At 46.5% G+C, this 17,653-nt stretch overlaps 1 protein-coding gene across 11 annotated transcripts in view; it reads left to right on the plus strand.

Annotated features, from left to right (window-relative positions):
- The window catches only part of LOC131070445 (protein MET1, chloroplastic), a 196,101-nt gene that overhangs the window by 105,950 nt on the left and 72,498 nt on the right, over positions 1–17,653 (plus strand). For 9 of the 11 annotated variants that reach the window (XM_059218383.1, XM_058005991.2, XM_059218385.1 and 6 more), the window contains exon 6: positions 1,026–1,085. In XM_059218383.1, coding sequence (XP_059074366.1) covers positions 1,026–1,085 — 60 coding nt within the window. Of the gene's footprint in view, positions 1–1,025; positions 1,086–1,795; positions 2,054–17,653 lie in introns of those variants that run through there. The other 2 variants (XM_058005987.2, XM_058005993.2) reach the window with 2 other exon arrangements.

The following is a 17,653-nucleotide window of genomic DNA, read 5'->3' on the forward strand; positions in this document are numbered from 1 at the left end:
GTAAGTGGTTGGCCATTGTATTTAGGGGATACATGCATGTCCAAGCACAATTGAACTTTATTTTGAGTCATTCTATGTTAATGGGGGCTATTGTGGACAGGTAAGAAGCATATTGGTTAATAACTTATATGAAGATTAGGTCACTGTTTAGTTGATTAGGCATACATGCAAAATGATAAAAATTGCACCAAGCACATTAAACGTAGATTACATTTAGATGTTAAATACAAATATGAGAAAAAATTTCTATGGCATGGCGTATGATATAAGTCACTACATTGAGTTTCTGATATCAAAGCATTCATCTATCTGAGCCTGAAACACAGGCTCCTGCATTGTGTTAAAAAATTACACATTTACAGCACCCTCAAAATTAAAGTTTTGCTTCTTACCTAGATTGACACTGCCCTTCATATTTATATTATATATCCACTGTGCTAGGGCATTAAGATCAAAACGTGCAGTGTTTTTGATTAATATCTGAGATACTGACTTAGTATCACTACCTCATCGACAGAGGGGTAAAGCTATTACAGTTGCTCACCAATATTATGTTCAATTTCTCCACCAAAGAGAAATGTTTGCTGGAATGCCTTTTTGCTTCTCCTATTCTAGCTTTTCCAATACATTATAACAAGTCTTCCTCAACTTGCTGTAACATTCATCAGTGTCTTCTACCTGGTTCTAGTGTAGAAGTTGTCAAAACTAATTTTGATTCGGTACACCACTATATTCTAGGTAAAATGGTTCGAGTGCCAATAATAATAAATCAAGCCTTATATGTTTGTATTTGAACTATGTTCTGACATTTTTGTCTCTGAGTTTTTGGTTTGGGCTTGCAATGTTAATTGGGATAATAGTCACCTTAATACTGTATTTGCATTTTCTAATCGTATTATCTAGTTCCATTTCAGGACAGACTTGAATATTTAAAGGATTTTAATATAATTTTTGTTTATCTTTGCATGGGTTCAGTGACATGTTAAATGAAATATAGCCTATTAATTTTAAATTTTACTTTGCAGTTAGAAGCAGGTCTTTCAGCCCTTGAAGATGCAATGGAGGCAGGATATGAAGACTATAAAGTAAGGACAATTACTGATATTTTGACATACTTATGGATTAATGCCAATGGTCTTTTCTTATTTCCTAGCTTAATTAACTTGTCACCCGCTTTAATTTTTTCCTAACCTGAAGATAATTGTTCTGGGCTCATCCTGATAAATAAATTGAAGAATTATAACTTATGAGAACAATGTTCCTGTGAGCCAAAGGGTGGTTCTCTAGTTTAAACTCCATGTCCATATAGCATGGTATACTTGAGTCTTCCCATTTCATAGAATGTTCATCACCATGCACCCTAAGTTTTCTACTATCTAAAAAATGTTATCAGGAATGGTATTGAAAACTAGTAATACACAATAAAAATGATTTCAGCTTCATGGCATATTGCATAATTCTTGCCATCGTCTATGAAATATTTATGTTAAATCATATTTGAAAAGGGGGTTCTATGGGCCTGATGAAATCAATTGCCCATTTTTCAAAAGGAAATTGTCCTAAAATTGGGCGGAGGGGCATTTTATCCCTGGCGGTAGGTTGTCATGTCTACTGACAGATGTCACAATTTTTGGTGTAATGTTTAGCATCTTTGTATAAAGTATAAATAAGAATAAGCTAAACTATGACAATAGTAATGATTTCCATTGCATTATCTTCTTAGCATAAAAATATGGTTTGTACTAAATACTTAATAACAAATTGTAATTTATCAGAACTCCTTGGTTGTTATTAGTTCAGGATGGTTGCTGCTTCTAACATCCGAAATGGTTTGCCCAAAGTTGCACCTGATCGTGCACATTCATTCACCATCAACAGTTTCAGTTTTGAATTTGTCTATTCAAGAAGTGATTGTGTAAAATCCCTCTTGTTTATCTTATCTATCATATTTCATCCAAGCAGATATAGAGTTACCTGTTATCTAGCTTATGTGCAATAATCAAATGCTTGTGGATTGTAACTACTAGTTTTAAAACTGGAAACACAAATTATATTACTGCATCCAAACAGGTACAGCACCCTTGAGAGAATCCTTGTGGCGAGTAACAAAATAGGCCTTAAAAAATATAACAAGGCCATTCCATATGACTATATATTATTGGTGTTCTATATATGAGGGTCCATCCCAGTTAACAACATCCATTAACAGCATATAGAGAACTAAAACTGCTTGAACAATCCTGTAAATGGGTGTATTAGGGATTAGAAAGCATGATGATAACAACCTACATAACATATAAGATTGGATAAACAGCTACCCTCCCCTTGGGTGTAGCCAAGAGACATTTAAAATAAGATACCCAATTGTAAGCAAAAACAAACACCACCAAAAATCCTATGGGAACCCTAGCCATAAAATTGGTAGACATAAAAACTTCCATATAATTGAAGTTTGGGACTCCCCAACTAGCCATGCTGCCACCAGCCTGAGCTGAGTACTGGTGGTCATATGCTTGATTGTTGATCCATTTCCAAATATTACCATGAGTTCCACCATTGGCGAAAATGGACCTACTGCCCTCTCCATCCCAGCTAACCGAATGCCTTTGATAATTTCCACTCTCTTACAAGGTTAGAATATCATTTTCTAGTAGTGGCAAGGTATAACCACTATAAACCTCCAAAATGCCTTTGTGACAACTAATCACCATGTCTTTTGTTGAAACTTTTGTTTATTATCTTTAAAATCATGGCTTGAGCGTGAACCTCACAATCCTCTAAATCAACGGCTCCCGAAATGGCTTTTTGAAACCCTTCAGTTTATGACATTTGAACCTTTGAATATTTTCCTTGAATGATGTTGACAGGAATAATCATTATGTTATGTTGGTATATTATGTTTATGTTGTCGTCGGTAATAAGGAGTTACGGCGGTAAGTTAGTTAGCCGACGGGTAGGTAGTTGGAGTCGCGACGGTTGTGTCGCACCCCTTCGGCTGTCATATATTGTACCACCTCCGGGTGTTGGAGGACATGTATTGTTAACGACGGATATAATATGAACATCCTTTGACATTAATGGAAAGCTTATTCTGGTACTTCTTTTATATTTGCATTGTACATTGCTGTTCAATTTCTGTATTCTTCCTGTTTACCCAGTGAGGTAAACATTTGGCGCCGTTGCCTACACGAACTCAGGAACGGAAGACACGGATGGCGCACAGACACAAGGGGCCTACCCGTTGGTGAAGTAAACCCGGAGAATCGACAACAGCAAATTTTACGAGAATTTCATGAGCGCCAGGATGACGGACGTAGGGAAGACCGACGAAGGACAAATAATCCTTAAATTGTGAAAGGAGAGAAATAAAGAACACTGTTAGAAACAGAAGAATTATGTTGATTGTATACAAAAGAGTGAATTAATAAAGACGTGTTGTGTTTTGATTTATGTGTTGAGAAACATGAAATTGTACCACAATTAATGCCCAATTTACTGAATAAAGACAGAAATAAGAAATTAGAAACCGACGAGTGGGAGGCTGCGCAGAAGGCTTTGATTCTGGAACAACGTGTAGAACGTAGACGGAGGCTGAGGCAACTTGCCGAAGGACGACCTGCCGAAGGGTTGCCCGAAGGGAACCAAGGAGGTGTCACGGAAGGTGCAGAAGCCGAGGGGAATTTCTACGTGTCGCCAGACTACGGTAGAGCGAGAAGCCTTGAAGAGTTTCTGGAGGAAACTAGGTTACGGAGAGAACTAGTTGAAGAGACTCGAGATCGGTTCAAAAACTTATCTCTCACGCCACAAAGGGAGGATCACCGAAGGGAGCCGGGCACAGGTGACGACGAAGTGCCACAAAGGGAGGATCACCGAAGGGAGCCTGGCACGGGTGACGACGAAGGGGAAGTTAACCGCACGGTAGGTATAAGGCAGAACACTGTACCTTCGGTCACCACCACAGGAGACATCAGCAGCATCGGAGGAAGTAACCGCACGGTAGGTACAAGGCAGAACACCGTACCTTTGGTCACCACCACAGGAGGCATCAGCGGCATCGGAGGGAGCAGCACCGGAGGGCAGACACAGCCACAACCACCTCCAAGTAGACGATTTCCATCAATGGCGACCAAACAGAAGTTACCCAAATTCAACGGGGATAGCAAAGATGATCCCGCACGGCATTGCCGTACATGCGAAACCATCTGGACAGCCAACGGGGTGACTGACCAGGATGAATGGATGAAGCAGTTCCCCGCCACACTGAGAGGAGTGGCTATTGATTGGTACGCAGACTTGGATAAAACCAGTGTAACTACGTGGGATGAATTGAAGAAGGCATTCGAGAAGGAATTCCGGCTTCTTCGGGATGATAACGAGATAGTTTCCGAAATCTACGGAACAAAGCAAGGAAAGAAGGAGACTGTACGGGCGTACGGGCGCCGACTAAAAGAGTTAGTCGGGAAAATGGAAAGCCAACCGGCCGATGGCTTGAAGAAGAGGTGGTTTGTCGAGGGTTTGAACCCTAAGCTACGACGGAAGATGAAAATTGTGCCTCCAACATCCTACGACGACGCATACAACCGGGCCATGGACCTGGAAAGTGAAAATAAGACGGCCAAAAAGAAGAAGAATAGATCTTCATCATCATCTGAAGATGATGACACATCGGAAGAAGAGAGTAGTAGTGACGAGAAGCCGAGGAAGAAAGTCACAGCCCTTCAAAAAGATATGGAAAGGATGTTAAAAGAATTTAAGACAATGAAGGGGACTACAAGTAAGGACGATGAACTATGGTGCACGGAGTGTAAGGAGAGCGGCCACACGAAAGGTGCCTGTCCCAAGAAGGCATTCTGCGACATCTGCCAGATTATGGGGCATTCTACGAAGGAATGTCCATACAATCTGAAGGCACGTAACCAGCAAGTGCTCTTTGCGCAGGAGCAGCCATCCACATCGGAGGCAAACAATAATGCATCATCTGGAGGATACCGGGACAACAGACGCGGCGGTGGAAGGAATAGCAACAATACCAATAACGGAAGCCGTCTCCAGTATGACGCCAAGGGCCGGCCAATTATCCAATGTAGGGCCTGTAATCAGTGGGGGCACTTCGCCCGTGATTGCACGAAGGAAGCCACCCCTCAGCACCTCTGTCGTTGGTGTGGGCCAGGCGACCATGAGGACGCAAATTGCCCGCAGGCAGGGGTGAATCTCCTCAACATTGAGAAGGCTGAGAAGACTGGTGAGAAAGAAGTACTGGCAATCACCCGCGCCCAGACGAAAAAAGCCACTTATCTCGACCCCCGTACGGAGAAGGAGAGATTACGGGAGGCAAAGGCCAATATTGAACGTGAGATGACAACCGAACGACGGGACAACGAGGTGGCGAGTACATCATTCCGTACGGAAGTGGAAAATAACATCATTGGGCAAATATTGCAGATGGAGGTGCCGATAAAGGTAAAAGACCTTCTAGACTATATGCCACAATTGAGGACTGCCATCCTCACCAATGTGCAAAGCACCGCATCGTCGAGTGCACCACAGGTAGGGGTTCCCGCCACCGCTACGAAGAGTACACCACAGGAGGAGGTTTCCGTCAGCCCTTCGACTGACCCGATGTTACTAGCCTTGAGCAGTGGTAGACACCCAGCTGTGGTAGAAATGGGTATCTGTGGGACCATTCTGAAGGACACCATTGTGGACGGTGGATCTGGGGTGAATGTACTACCAGAAGAAACATGGAAGCGGCTGGGGAAGCCCACCCTGTGGCCACCCACATTCAACCTGGTGGGAGCGGACCAACACGGCATTAAGCCACTCGGCCTGTTGATGGCCCAGCAAGTGACAATTGGTACGCAACCATTCTTGTTAGATTTCGTGGTCATTCCCTCGAAGAAGAAAGGCTACGACACCATCCTGGGGAGAGTGTGGTTGATCAACGCAAGGGTAAACCACAACTGGAAGAAAAATACACTTTCCATGGAGAAGGGAGGGCGAAAATATACCATTGACCTACACACCCAAAATGTCGGCGAAGAGCTCGCCTCTTCCGACTCGGAGGACTCTAATAAAGGGGAAGGGGGTCCCGATGAAAGTAAGGGCAAGAACGCGATGGAGCCGAACAGTGAAGGGGTGCTAGAATTGGAGGGATGTTCTGAAGATGAGAGATGCTCACTTAACGGGCTCTTCCATTGGCAGATGGAAGATTACGAAATGTTCCAAAGCTATAGGCTCGAAGTAGAGGAACCAGAGCAACCAACAGAGGTGTACCTGCCGGAATACAAAGAATATTGGAAGGGAGACGCCCCAAACCCTGGCGACGTAAATAATCCGAAGAGTGTCGGCACCGATTGGAACCTTGTGTGGAAGGCCGCAGCCTTCAAAATCTTTATTATCCTTCTTCTTCTTATGTACGGGAAGGAGGTCGTGGTCCCTGTAGAATTTGTGGTTCCAGGTCTTTCAATGACCAGTGAAAATAGATTGGCCACCAACGGGTACAAATTGAAACCTTACCACGCGAAGCGCGCAGGGGACCCGAGAGGCCAGACAGACACTCGAGAGTCCGGAGGGGGACCCGAGAGGATGGAAGGAGACTCGAGAGGCCGGGCAGGCGACTCGCCAGGTATAGGACCAAAACAGGAGACTGTCGAGCGAGGAAAACCGAGAAGGATGAAGGGCAATCCCAGAGACACGGGACCCGAACAGACGACTTTCTAAGACATCTAAATTAGGAGAGGAGGAAAAAAAAACAAAAACCGTACGGTCGTATGACAGGCGACCGTACGGTCAAAAAATAATTAAAAAAAAAAAAAAAAAAAACGAAGGAAAAGAGACCACCGTACGGTGGCACCACCAACGGTGGACACCACCGTGCGGTGGCACCACCGAAGGTGGAACCCACCGTGTGGTGGAAGCCACTGTACGGTGGCACCACCAACGGTGGATACCACCGTGCGGTGGCACCACCGAAGGTGGAAGCCACCGTGCGGTGGAACCCACCGTGCGGTGGACACCACCGAAGGTGGAACCCACCGTGCGGTGGCACCACCGAAGGTGGAGCCCATCGTGCGGTGGAAGCCGCGAAGGGCCGCGTGGGCATAAAGCCGCCTACCGAAGGGAAAACCGCCGAAGGAGATAAAAAGCTACCGAAGGGAAAGCCGCACATGCCGAAGGAAGAAAAGCAGCCGAAGGGAAGACGACACCGCACGCTAAGAACGCCGCACGAAGGAGATGCCGCAGGGGAAAGAAGGAAGTCAAACGCCAAAAAAATTGAAATGAAGGATTAATTACTTGTATGGGCGAACAGAAGGTGAACCCAATCCGATGTACCAGCCGAATAGCGTGAAGAGAAAGAAGCTACCGTGCGATAGAAGGAAGGAAGTCGAATTTTGGGCGAAGAAGGAGCTACTGTGCGGTAGAAGGAAGAACAGCGTGTGGTAAAAAAAAAAAAAAACGACGACGGATTGAAAAATGATTCGATGGCATCTGGAGCCTAGACACTGAAAATATTGGAGTGTAGAAGAAGGGTTTTGACATCATAAAATATCATAGAAATGATGCGCGCCATGGACTTTTGTGGGGTTCTGAAGGTTGTAAATTGGTCCTATACCCCAATGTAAATGGGGGCTACCAGAATGTCCATTGTTGTCCGAGTCTGTGCCACTGTAGCCTCAACCTCCTAAAACCTGGCAGTTAGCTCCTCCTGAGCCGTCACTGCTGCTATGTGCAAGGCCTCAGCTGTGGATGCCATATGCTGTGTCCTTCGGAGCTCAAGATAGCCTTGGCGGAAGGCCTGCTCCACCTCTCTCAATAAGCACTGCATCCGGGTCTCGCCAACCCCCTCAGTGAGTCGCCAAGCCTCCAGCATCCCCAGGTTCTCCGTCTCAGGCCACCTGACAAACTCAAAACACCTCGCAAACTCTTCTCTGCATCGGTGCGGGCAAAGGTCAACAACCTCTCCATCCGCTCGACCATGGCAACATCCTCCTGGAGTCTCGTAGACAAAGGTCAACAACCTCTCCATCCGCTCGACCATGGCAGCATCCTCCTGGAGTGTCGCAGAGGTCACAAGCCGCTGCGCTCCTAGAGTCATCTCAACAATGAACTGCTCAAACTCTCCCGCACCCTGCTGCACTCCCACATGCACCCCCTCCTCTCTGTAAGGACTGGTTACTACAACCGCCGGGGGTGAAGCAACCCTCTGAAGCGCCCTACTACTGGGAGAACTCCCTTCCTCGAGATCAATGATATCTAGAGAATGCATCTCCCTGCTTGGAGATAGAGTGGCCTCCCCTACAGGTGCCACGGGTGTAACGGCTCAACCAGGCACTGAGGTCATCCTGGAGAGCGCCTGCTTCCATCATTACCTACTACATATAACCTGGCACACCCGGCACATCCTGCTCCATGGAAGCCCCTGCACTCGCCAAGATACCCAGCCCATCCTGCTGAACTGAGGCCACCCCAGAGTTGATCCCTGCTATGATCTCGACCCTCGGTGGTGTCATAGCTATCGTCACCCAAGGCTGCCCAAAGCTAGGTACTGGCATCGTGGTAACTACACTGACAGTCCCGAATGACCGTGGCACCGCCAACTGACAGGGCTTCCGTAAGCGTGCTGGTGTAAACTGGACCTGATCCGTGTGCGATGCTAGAGTGGCTGGTGCGGACCCCTCTGTGCCTACCGATTCCATTACCTCCTCTTCGGGCAACTGGTCACCCCCTCTACCTGCCAACCGGAAACTCCCTCTGCTCACCTGGGAGTTGTCGACGGATTCCTCCTTGCTGCTATCAGCATCCTCCTCGGCGTCAGACTCTTTTGTGTCGGACTCCGTTTCTGACATGGCAGGCTTCTTCCTTTTAGTTCCCAGATGTGCCTCCGCGCCATGTGCCAAGACATCCAAATGCGACCAGTAGAATACAGGCGGCTAGTCCGGTGCAACACGACCCTGTGGCTTCAATGGCTATGAGCCTGGGGTGATCTGTGTGCGGACTGCATCGAGAAATAACCCAATGGCGTGATGTGGCATGTAAAATTTCTTTTATTGGAGGGTCATGAATTCGTCCATCCTATCTGCCAGTAGTGATGCCCAATCATACACCACTCCATTGTGCAGCCCATTCATCAACACACTTTGTGCGATAGCTATATCAGACGCGCAGCTGGCACCTGTAAGGCGACTCTTTACTATGGACAACAGGCATCACCATACTCCCTTCACCAAAAATGTTTTCTTGACCCCCCTACTCTTACCAACACTTTTGAGGCTATCTTTTTCTGCCTGTGTGAGGTTATCCCGCAACATCAATTGTAGCAAGGTGGCACGATTTACTGGAGTGATTTTTTGCGAAGTATCGATTTTTTTTCCTTTCAACCCAGGTATGCCAAACACCCTGCTGAACTTGCTTGCCATGAAAGAAACAGTTATCCGCTGGTGCTGATAGTCAAATACAGACTGGTGGCGGGGTCTATCATAGGTGCCAATCATGGCATGCAAAACTACCTCAAAATCTTTTATGCAAAAAACTGGCATTTGGACAGCCCAATGTACCTGTGCCTGGCGAAGATTTTTCTTTATTGGGTCGTTGTGAGGTGTCTTCGCCCACCAATTCCTGCAGTCTATTCCATTAAGACCCTCAAACACAATATTGTTCGCTGTTACCTCTTCCTTGTCCTTTGTCGACTGGGTTTTTGGACGATGCTTCTTGCTTTTCTGAGTGCTGCTCATCCCGAGGCTATCTGCAATACGCACACTAGATGGCAAAACTCTCTTGCCTGTGTCTGCACTTGATTCTGAAGTTCCTCCCCCTCCCTGTAACTTGTCTTCTAAGGGCTGCAACCGTTTTCTCCAATCCACCTTATTCCTGTTTGTGTCCATTGATCCCCGATTAATTTCCTTAATCTGCTTTTATAGCTTTAACTTTCTTGCACCTGCCACTTTCTCCTTCCAACTGCCAGCGTTTCCCTTTTAGCTCTCGCTGTACTGTGTATGGCTTACGGTGTCCGTGGTACAGTGTACGACCTGCGAGTGTACGGTGTACGACGTGCAATGTCGATTTCTAGCTCTCCTTCCTCTGCGATTTTTTTTCTCCTTCCTTACGGTTGGGCGGGGTATGCAATTTAATTTTGTTTTACTTTTATGTTTGGGCGCCGTGGGGTATATATGGCATGCGGGGGCACCTGCCTCACCCCACGGTGGGCACGCGGGCTTCACCGCATGGTGGGCACGCCATGCCATCGCACTGTGGGAACACGGGCTCCATCGCACGGTGGACGCATGGCCCCACCGCTCGGTGAGTTCCACCGTACGGTGCACTTTTTTGGGGGGGCGTACGGTCACCTATCGTACGGAGTCGTATGACCGTGCAAGTTTTGGGGGGGGCGTACAGACACCTGTCGTATGGACTCATACGACAATACGTTTTTTTTTTAAATGATTATTTCTTCGAGAGGATTTGGGATCGATCGCCCATCTTTGTTCGTTATATTGTTTTAATTTTGAGCCATTGACGGCGTTTGGCATCTCCTTCCTGTCGAGCATCCACAACTTAATCGCCCCGTTGGCATTGACCTCACGTACCTTGAAGGGGCCTAGCCAGCGTACTTTAAATTTTCCGAGTTTGATTTTGTTTCTCCCATTGAATTTCAACACTAATTGTTCCGGAGTAAACTTCATTTGCCTAAGGTGCTTGTTGTGCCAGACCTTCCGTCTTTGCTGGGCTGCCTCTGTGGCCCATTGTGCCATCATTCTTTTTTCGTCCAGCTTGCTCAAGGCATACAATCTCTCCCTCAGGCTCTCCATATCCCCGAGTCTGTTCTCCACTGCAATGCGAAGGCTTGGCACCATGAATTCTGCTGGCATGACAACTTCCTGTCCATACATGAGTTGGAACGGAGTTTGGCTGGTGGTCACCTTGTAGGTTGTGCGGTAGGCCCACAAGACTGAAGGTAATTTTTCTTCCCAGTCTTCTCCCTCGACACCGCATGACTTGTAGATTACGCCCACGAGAATCTTGTGGGTAACCTCGGCTTGCCCATTGGCCCACGGGTAATAGGGGCTAGACAGTGAATGGAAAATCTTAAATTCTGTAGTGAGGAGTTTAATAACGTGGTTCACAAAATGTCCACCCCTGTCACTTGTCAACTGCATAGGGATCCCATACCGTGTAATAATTTTCTCATAGATGAATCTTGCTGTACTTACGACCGAGTTGTCAGGTAGGGCCCGCGCTTCAATCTACTTGGTTAAATATTCCATGGCTACCACAATGTAGCGACACCTCCTAGCGCGGCTCGCCTTGAGTGGCCCAATAAAATCCAGCCCCCAACGCTCGAATAGTTCTTGAGCATGCAAAGGATTGAGGGGCATGAAATCCCTTTTCAGCGGCCTCCTCGCTCTCTGACATGTATCACAACCTACTACCCATTGTCTCGCATCATTATACAATGTGGGCCACCAGAGGCCTGCTAGCAACACTTTTCTCGCCGTAGTGTCCGGTCCCATATGGCCTCCCGCGGGCCCCTCATGTGCCTCCCTCATGACGCTTGGCACCTCTTCCTCCATCACACATCGATGTAACACCTCGTCGGGTCCCATTTTATACAATAAACCATTAATTAGCTGGAACGTGCGGCTTCTCAACATGAGTTTTCTTCATTCTCCTGGTGGCATGCCTTGAGGGAATACGGAGGTGGAGAGATATTCCCTGATGGCAGTATACGATGGTGGTATTACTGCGATCTTGAATAGGTGGGCATCTGGAAAGTCGTCATTTACCCCCTCTGGTGGCTCTCCGGACCTGATTCGAGACAATTGGTCGACAATGACATGGCTCTTGCCTGGTCGTACAATTATTGTGAAGGTGAACTCCTGAAGTAGCAGTAGCCACCTGCTTATCCTGCCTTGGATGATGGGTTTGTTTACCATGTACATCAATCCCTGATGATCCACATAGAAGGTGAAGGGTGTCGCCAGCAAGTAGTGTCGAAGTTTCTGTATGGCATAGACCATTGCGAGGGCCTCCCTCTTAGTGGTACTGTAGTTCCTCTCGGCTTTTGACATCAACCTACTCGCAAAATAGATGGGGTGATCCAACCTGTGTGCCCCTTCTTGGGCTAGCGTAGCCCCACTGGCATAGTTCGAGGCGTCCACGTGTACATGGAATTCTCGGTCCCAGTTTGGATAGGCCAGAATGGGTGCTGCCACCAGTCTCGTCTTAAGTTCCTCGAATGCTTCCCCTTGTGCCGATTCCCATATGTATGGTTCGCCCTTTCTAGTTAGTTTGTCGAGTGGAAATTAAAGTTGGGCAATGTTCTTGATGAACTTCCGCTAATATCCAATGTGCCCCAAAAAGGAATTGACTCCCGTCACATCAATGGGCGACTCCATTTCCACAATTGCCCCTACCTTATCCGAGTCAGTTTTCAGTCCAGCTTTACAAACGATATGGCCCAACAACTTCCCTTGTGGTACCATAAATCGGCATTTCCGTGGATTTAAGGCAAGCCTGGCCCTTTGGCATCGCTCCATGCATTCTCTCAGCACCACCAAGTGAGCATCTTCGCTACTAAAAATCGACCAGTCATCCAAAAAGGCTTTAAAATTTCCCGCCGACATCTTGTCGAAGATGTGGAGGACTATCCTCTGGAAGGTTGCGGGAGCATTGCACAACCTGAATGGCATCCGGTTGTATGCATAGACTCCATCTTCCACCACAAAGGTGGTCTTCAACTTGTCCTCCTCAGTTATCGAAATCTGGTTGTATCCTGAGAAGCCGTCGAGAAATGAGTACATTTCATGGCCAGCCACCTCCAGGATACTGTTTGTGAAGGGTATAGGAAATGGGTCCTTGATGGTGATTGCGTTGAGGCACCAAAAATCCATGCAGATGCGGATCTAGTTGGCCTCCTTCTTGAGTGAGATCACAATCGGCGAGACCCACTCACTTGTCTCCACCCGAAATATGATGTCGGCCTCCAACATCCGTTCGATCTCCTCATTCACCTTGGCAGCATAGTTTTTATTCATTTGGTAAGGCCTCTTTCATACCGGTTGGGCTCCCGGGACCAATGGTATCCAATGGACACACATTTCTAGCGGGACCCCCTTCAGATCCTTGTAGGACCACGTGAATACGTCCTTGTATTCCAGGAAGATTTTGAATGCTGCAGCCTTTAGCACCGGGCTCCAATCGTCGCCTACCCAGATATTTCGGGGATTGGCAGTGTCTCCCAAGTTTGTCTCCTTCACGGTGGGGTCTTCGTAGCGCATTGGCCTATCCTTCGAAAATTCGTACGCCAGAACATCATTTACTTTGGTGTCTCCCTCCTTGTACTCCGTGTATTCTGACAGAAACTCCTTCTCGCCTGGCTCGTCCTCAATTTGTAGCATGTGACAAGCAGGGTGAAACACTTCATAGTCTTCCATTTGCTAGTGGAAGAGTCCATTCAATGAGGAAGTGTCATCTTCTAAACATCCACCAAGTTCAAGCACTCCTTCCTCGTTTGGTTCCCTCTTGTCTTTACCTTCATAGGAGTCCCACTCCCATCTGTTTGAATCCTCCGAATCCAAGTCAGATGACGCAAGTTCTTCGCCAACAACCTGGGTCCTCAGATCAATGGTGTACTTTTGCCCCCCTTTCTCCATGGAAAGGGTGTTCTTCTTCCAGTCGTAGTTCACCTTTGCTGTAACCAGCCATCCTCTCCCTAAGAGGCGTCGTACCCCTTCTTCTTGAGTGGGATTACCACAAAATCTAATAGGAAGGGTTGTGTGTCGATGGTCACCGGTTGGGCCATCAGGGTGCCGAGTGGCTTGATGCCGTGTTGGTCTGCACCTACCAAGTTCAATTTGGGTGGCCATAGTGTTGGCTTCCTGAGCTTCTTCCACGTATCCTCCGACAGCACATTCACCCCTGAACCTCCGTCCACGATGGTGTCTTTGAGGATAGCCCCGAGAATTGCCATCTCTACTATCGCAGGATGCCAACCACTATTTAAGGCCAACAACATTGGGTCAGCCAAGGGACTAACCGAAACTTCTGCTCGTGCCGCACCTGAAGGTGCCCGCGCAGTGGTTTGTATGGAACTAAAAATGACGGTTCTCAGCTATGGCATTGTCTCTAGAAGGTCCTTCACCCCTATCGACACTTCCATCTGTAGTACTTGCCTAATTATGTTATTTCGGCTTCCGTACGGGATGATGTACTCACCACCTTGTTGTTCCGTTGTTCGACCGTCATCTCACGCTCAATATTGGCTTTTGCCTCCCGTAATCTCTCCTCCGTACGGGGGTCTGGATAAGTGGCCTTTTTGGTCTGAGCGCGGGTGATTGCCAGTACTTCTTTCTCACCAGTCTTCTCAATGTTGAGGAGGTTAACCCCTGGCTTGGGGCGATTTGTCTCATCATGGTCTCCAGGACCACATCATCTGCACAAGTGTTGTGATGCCTCCTCTTTTTGGCAGTCCTACGCAAAGTGTCCCCATTGGTTGCATGCCCGACACTGAATCATCAGCTATCCCTTGGCATCATACTGCATTCGACTCCGATTATTGCTATTATTATTGTTGCCTCTTCCTCCCCTTTGGTTACCCTCTATAACCGCCAGATGATGTCGTGGTGTTGGCTTAAGGCTGCGATGTGCCTGCTATCGCTGACGGCTGCTCCTATGTGAAGAGCACTTGGTTCCCACGTGTCTTCATGTTGTAGGGACATTCTTTTGTAGAATGTCCCAACACTTGGCAAATATCGCAGAAGGCCTTTTTTGGACAAGAGCCTTTTGTGTGACCTTCCTCCTTACATTCTATGCACCATACTTCCTCAGTTTTGCTGGTGCTTCCCTTCATGCTCTTGAATTCCTTCATCATGCGGTGCATATCTTTTTGAAGGGCTTGCACCTTTTTACTCGACCCCTCGTCGCTGCTACTTCTGTCAGAGGAGTCCTCCTCTTCAGAGGATTTGTCTTTCTTTTTCCTAGATGTCTTCCCTTCACTCTCTAGGTCCATTGCTCGGTTATAGGCATCTTCGTAGGATGTGGGGGGTACAATTTTCATTTTGCTTTTCAGCGATGATTTTAGGCCCTCCACGAACCATCTTTTCTTTAACCCATCTCCGGGCTAATTATCCATTCTCCCCAACAATTCCTTGAGGCGTCAGCTATATGCGTGTATGGTCTCACTTTTCCCTTGCTTGGTGCTTAGGATTTTTGCTACAATTTCATTATCATCTTTGAGGAATCGAAACTCCTTTCCGATGGCTTTGTGCAATGCATCCCAAGTTGTCAATTGGGTTTTGTCAGCATCCGAGTACCAATCGATGGCTGCTACTCGTAGGATGGCGGGAAATTGCACCACCCATTCGGCCCTGTCGACCACGCCATTGGCTGACCAGATTGTCTCACGTGTACGACAGTGCCGTACAGGGTCTTCTTTCCCATCTTCGGTGAACTTCGGTAATTTTTGTCGATTCGCCATTACATTTCTTGGCGGCGGCCCGATCTGCCCTCCGGAACTTGAATTTAACCCTCCAGGAACTCCTCCTCTAGGCACTTGTCCTCCCAAAGGTACTCCACTGAGATTTGGTCTGTTGGGTCCCACCAAATTGCTCTGACTACCAGGGTTTTATGAGCCTATCCTGAACAAATTGCTTTTACTACCATGACCTTGTGTCCTCCCGACACCTTCGGTCGCACTGGTATCCTCGGCCTCTCTGTCCTCGGGCTCTGTCTCGTCTTCCCTCCTGGTCTCAGCACCTCTATATGGCGTGTATGGCTCTACCGTACTCCCCCAACCGTTTCCTGGTGGTTTCTATTAGTGTGGAAACCTGGCCCTCGCTAGAGCCATTGCTGCCATTTCCGTCGCTTCCTCGGCAATCCTCTCAAATCTTCTTCTTCATTCTACTTGTTGCTCGAGAATTAATGCTCGTTGGGTAGCTTCAGAGTCCCCAATGTATTCCTTCTTATTTTTGTCTTTATTTAGCAGATTGGGCATTAATTCTAAATTCTCTTTATGCAATAGAACAAGGCATCATATTGAAAAGAACACTTTTATTAAGTCATCCCTGGTATACAATGTATGCCACTACAGTGGGGGTGTTCCTGTTGTATTCTTCTCCGCCCGTACACATTCACGGATTATTCATCCCTCGGTCGGTTTCATTGCGCTCCTCTTGGCGCTCATGAAACTCCCGTAGGATTTGCTGGCGTCGGTTCTCCCAATAGGTCTCTTCCCTACGGCTTTGGAGAGCCAAAAATGTCTGTGCCAGAAGGCTGGGCAAATTACTCATCAACCGATTTACCATCGGGCTTATGCCAAGCGCACTCCACATAGCGTCCTTTGGAACATCCTCGGTGGTGGCTTTCCTTCGTACGTGTGTTTCAATTGCCACCTGGAGGATGCAGGAGAAATCCTTTGTGAGTGCTAGTTCTCCATCGAATAGTTCTTCAGGTTCTTCGTCTGGGTTACTGCTCGTCCCTTCGGCCAATGGTTGTCCCATTATCCATGTGCCATGTAGTATACTCCTGTGCTCCAAATAAATTTTGGCAACGGTGCTAGATGTTTACCCTCTGGGTGAATAGTTTAGAACATACAGATAGAACACTCAATGCAGAATAATAATGCCATAGATATCAGATAAAACATAAGAGATGCTATTCCATTCATAATCATGTGTCCTTACAAGTTACCTTCCAAGGTATATAAAGGTACCGAGGGGGTGCGAGGGTCATCCCTCGGTAACCGAACTAACAAGGACAAATACAACTTAATTAACTAGTTTTATTCTCGTACAATATTGCCACCAACATGCTGTACTTGTTGCCACTTTCAAAGCCCCACCTAGAAAATCCACTAGAAGCTCTAGCAGATTGATATCCAATACACCCAAGCCATTAATGCAGCAACAACGCTCCAACAATAACATTGAATATTCCATCTTATTTTATTTGTCATAGCATCTCCTACCATAAAAATCATTTCTGCCTTCATTATTCACTTTCTTCTATCCATGCGTACATAGCGAGGACACAATCTCCCTTTGTAAGCACTTACCATTATGAGCAATATAGCAAGCCACCTCACCTCTTGGAGGGCATTCATCATAAATTAGATTAGGCAGACTAGGCCCATTAGATACATTAGTATTTTCCATAGAAGAATATTCTATTAGATTTATAGTATATACCTTGATTTGCAAGAAAATCAGCTATACCATTCTAATCCATAGAAAAGATTCACCTTTAAATTGTTAAATTTCTTTATCTAAGACAACATTTCTAATAATATAGCCCTTAGTTTCCAATTTGGGCAATAAGCTTTTTTCACCACATTCACTACTATTTGAGAGCCCCCTTTGATTTCTATTTCTATGACTTGCTTTATATGCTGCTTGAATACCTACTCTTAGGGCTTCTGTAAGGACCTCCATAATTTCAAAATAACATAATTCACAAATCTACATATAAGCAAACATACATTAATGTACTGTGTCTAAATAATAAATATACAAGATCAGAATTGAGAAATTATATTTAACATAAAGTTGGAGTACATAAGGATATTAGTACATAAGCTAATATCAGAACACAAGGAACATATTCATTTATACTGGACCACAAGATCAATTACAAAGAATACATAGGGGTCAAATCATGAAGA

The sequence above is a fragment of the Cryptomeria japonica genome, chromosome 3 (assembly GCF_030272615.1).
Source record: "Cryptomeria japonica chromosome 3, Sugi_1.0, whole genome shotgun sequence".
In the NCBI taxonomy this organism is placed as follows: Eukaryota; Viridiplantae; Streptophyta; class Pinopsida; order Cupressales; family Cupressaceae; genus Cryptomeria; species Cryptomeria japonica.